This window comes from Pieris rapae, chromosome 19 (assembly GCF_905147795.1).
Source record: "Pieris rapae chromosome 19, ilPieRapa1.1, whole genome shotgun sequence".
NCBI lineage: Eukaryota > Metazoa > Arthropoda > Insecta > Lepidoptera > Pieridae > Pieris > Pieris rapae.
The window spans coordinates 9,218,405-9,221,942 of record NC_059527.1 but is presented as its reverse complement, the minus strand read 5'-3'; the positions used below and the strand labels follow the sequence as shown (position 1 = coordinate 9,221,942).

At 57.9% G+C, this 3,538-nt stretch overlaps 1 protein-coding gene across 1 annotated transcript; it reads right to left on the bottom strand.

Annotated features, from left to right (window-relative positions):
* Positions 1-580: 580 nt before the first annotated feature.
* Positions 581-3,277, bottom strand: LOC123690029. Its single transcript, XM_045632485.1, has 2 exons — positions 1,696-3,277; positions 581-777 (listed from the first exon to the last, which is right to left on the bottom strand). Exons 1-2 carry the CDS (start codon positions 3,275-3,277, stop codon positions 581-583), a joined length of 1,779 nt encoding a protein of 592 aa, XP_045488441.1.
* Between the last annotated feature and the right edge of the window lie 261 nt (positions 3,278-3,538).

The window sequence follows — 3,538 nt, the reverse complement described above, 5'->3', positions numbered from 1 at the left end:
TATATCAGAGACTTCCGGAGCCATCTCACCCTCCCCGTCAGCCACTTCTACCATAGACGCCGTCATACTTGGAGGGACAGTGTCGGGAGGCAAAGGAAACAGGTCCGCCACCACCCGCTCCAGGAAAGTCGGCTCCAGACTCTCCACGAGAGGCATCCCCGCACCCTTCAGTCTCTTACGAGCCGATCGATAGGGACGCCCCCATGGATCATCATCAAGCCCCCGAAGCACCTCCTGATGGGCCCTTTCCTTCGCCTCACAAATAGCCTGTCGGAGAGCCCTCTTGCGATCATTATAGATCAAGCGAAGACCCTCCGTAACATCGGAACTATCTCCCCTCCTCCGGCGACTCCTGTAGCAGGCCCTTCTCGCCTCGCTACATTCGCCCCGAAGATTTCCAATATGCGACGTCCACCAGTAGACAGCTCTTCTCCCCTTCGGCGGTCTCCATTTGGGCATCGCCGCATTCGACACCCTCCGGAGACTTTGACTCAGTCTACCGACCCCTTCGTCTACATCCCCAGTACCAGCAGGCGCACACCACCCTTCCACAATGGCCACCTCCTCCGCAACCTGACGGTCAAGTCGCCGAATCGCCCAACGGGGGAAGCTGTTCTGGGAAGTCTGCCCCCGCACTGCCCACCTCATCGAGGTAGAGACCCACATCCGGATATATCGATGATCCGATAGGGTCTCCACTTCGTCCAGCACGCTCCACGCCGTCGTCGCACGGGCCGCTGCCGCAGAAGCTAGGGTCACGTCCACCCTTGAACTGCCCTGCGGACGGACACAGGTGGGCTCGGTTCCCTCATTTAGGAAAACGAGGCCCAGCTCCGCCGCCCACTCCTCCAAAACCGGACCCCTCCGACACGACACCCTATCACCCCAAGTGGAAGACCGCGCATTAAGGTCTCCCATGAGGATAAGGGGGCGCGGAAGAGCCCTCTGCACGGCCAGCCCCATGGCGTCCAGGAAGTCCTCGAAGTGGCTCAGACGCTCATTGGGCGAAAAATACGCTCCAACAAGCGTCCAGTCCCCCCAATCAGCCAGCACAAAACCGGAACCCCTCTCTCTCAGAGAGAGAGGAGGTCCATGAGGCCGAGCAATGACAGCCGCATCACCTCGAAGGTCCCCCACCCACGAATTCTGCTGCGACACGTAATAGGGCTCTGTGACAACGGCCGCCATCACACCCCACTCCGCCATCGACTGCAGGAACAAGTCCTGAGCCGCAGCGGAGCGCCTTAGGTTCCCCTGGAGGAGGCTAGTGAGGTTGTCAGACATTTTATTTGTTTGACACCTCCACACCAACCTCCATGGGAACGTTCTCCACCACGGTGCCGGACGCTTTAGGGGCATGCGGGGCCCTCCCTTGCCTTGGAGGGTTGCAGGCCCTTCCCGCCATCTTGTGGTTCGCTGCCTTCCCGGCCGCCGCACAGACCAAACAATGCAGCTCTTTCGAGCTGCATTCATTAGCCTTATGGCCCGCAACCCCACATCGGTGGCAAGCCTCCGCCAGGTCCACCGCTGAGTCGCATGTTGCGCGCACATGACCCAGCTGTTGACACTTAAAGCACCTCAAAGGGCGGTGCTCCTGGATTTCCACTCGACAAGAACTCCACCCAATGAGGAGCCTCCCACTCTTGATCTTATTGGCGGAGGCAACCGGACATAGGAGGAACATCTCCCCCAAACCCCGGCCCCCATGCCTCATTATTTTCCCTGGTTTAATTGCCGCCACTGGACACTCCCCCATGGCAGCCACCGCCTCCACAACATTCCCCTCGGTGATGCTGTCATCAAGGTCCCGGATGCGGAGGTCCGCGCACTTGACGGGCCTCCCCACCGAGGCCTCTTCCGACAGAACCACCCTCAGTTTTTCAGCTAGGCGGTTAGCCTTCTCCTCCCTACCTTCTCCGGGCACCTCCAGCATCCGAGCTCCGGTAGCCGTTACTCGGATGCTTATACGCTCGATCCCCAAGTCAGGCAGACTGATGGCCTGCCTTGCCTTGGACAGAGCAGAAGCGTAGGTAACCCCCCGCTCCACCGCTCCCTGCAGCAGTGTTAAAACCACTGCAGCAGTTGTCGGCGGAGCAAGGGAAGACCGCACCCCAACAGGCTTCTCCATAGCCGCCGGCTGCCTTGCCGGGAGACCTACCCCACCCTTGGTAGGAGGAGCCGGTGCAGCTGGAAGACTGTCCGACTTCTTCTTGCCCTTACTCTTCTTCTTCTTCTTGCCGGTCACTGTCGCCCAGCTGGGACCCGCTGGAGGCATCTCTGAAGAGACCCCTCCATTTCCCGGGACATTTTCTTCTGAGCTCTGGACCCCAACTCCTGCGGGACCACTGTGGGCTCTCTTGCCCTGTGGCCCCGGACAATTTGAGGCCACCTGGGCCTCACCCCCTAAGGAGCCCTTGGAGGCCCCATGGGGGCCTCGGGCTAATGCCATCAGCGGGGGGCGTAACACAGGCTCAGGGAGCAGCCTGTCCCCAATCCCCGCCAACTTCGCATCAAGCATGCCCCCCACAGCCCTCATCAACTCCCCCATCAGGCTCTCCTTGATCCCGTCTAAGAGACCCTCCATCATTTGACGGAGAGCATCCGGCGTGATGGGACTATCCACCGAGACGGGATCCCTGTTGTCCCCCTTTGATTGTGCAAATAGCGCAGTGCGCTCGTTGAACTCGCGTCTGAGGGCGGCAAGCTCCAGGCCCAGCTCCTTGACCTGGGCCCTCAGACGATTATTGTCTCTTTGTAGACGTCTGCCCTCTTCCCCCCCCAGACACCTATCAGCGAGATCCTCCACGATCTCTCCAATTTCCTTGGCCGCAACCTTCAGGTCGCGGACGTACGTCCCTTTTAGGTTTCCCGATTTCGCCGCAATCTCTAGGATTTTGCGGACTCGGGAAACCGACCTCTCCTTTATTTCAGGCACCCCCAGGAGGACCACATCGTCCTCGTAGTCCTCCCACGATGACGGGGGCCCGTCCGGGGCCCGACCTGTACTTGTCGAGGCCCCGTCTGGCTGGTGGCCTCCAGCACCACTATCTTCACCTCCATGAAGAGAGCGAGCCTCGAGAGCACGCAACTCTTCCTCCGCCTCCTTAAATCCTTCCTTATGGGCAGCCGCTTTCTTTGGCGGCTTACCTTTAGGAGGAGGAGACACGTCCTCAGGGCTTTTAAAGAAGGACCGCTTCCTCCGCTCTTTTGAGCCAGCCCTGGACATTTCTTCTTCCTCGCTGTCCGAGGCCTGCGGCTTAACCCGCCTCTTTCGCATTTTGCGAAATATACAAAAAGTACTCCCACAAAATATATAAATAAATAATTAATATATTTATAAACAGAGATAATACTATAGTACAGTCTTAATTCTAACTTAAATCTAAACTTAAATTAAATTATATACAAAAATTAAAACTAAGAACAATATTGTCTCTATCCACTTCGGAAAACTTGAAACGCCCGCTCGATAAATCGTATGACGTCAGACCGCCGCCAGACGACCGGCGCCACACAATGCCGCCCTTTGCACCTTGTC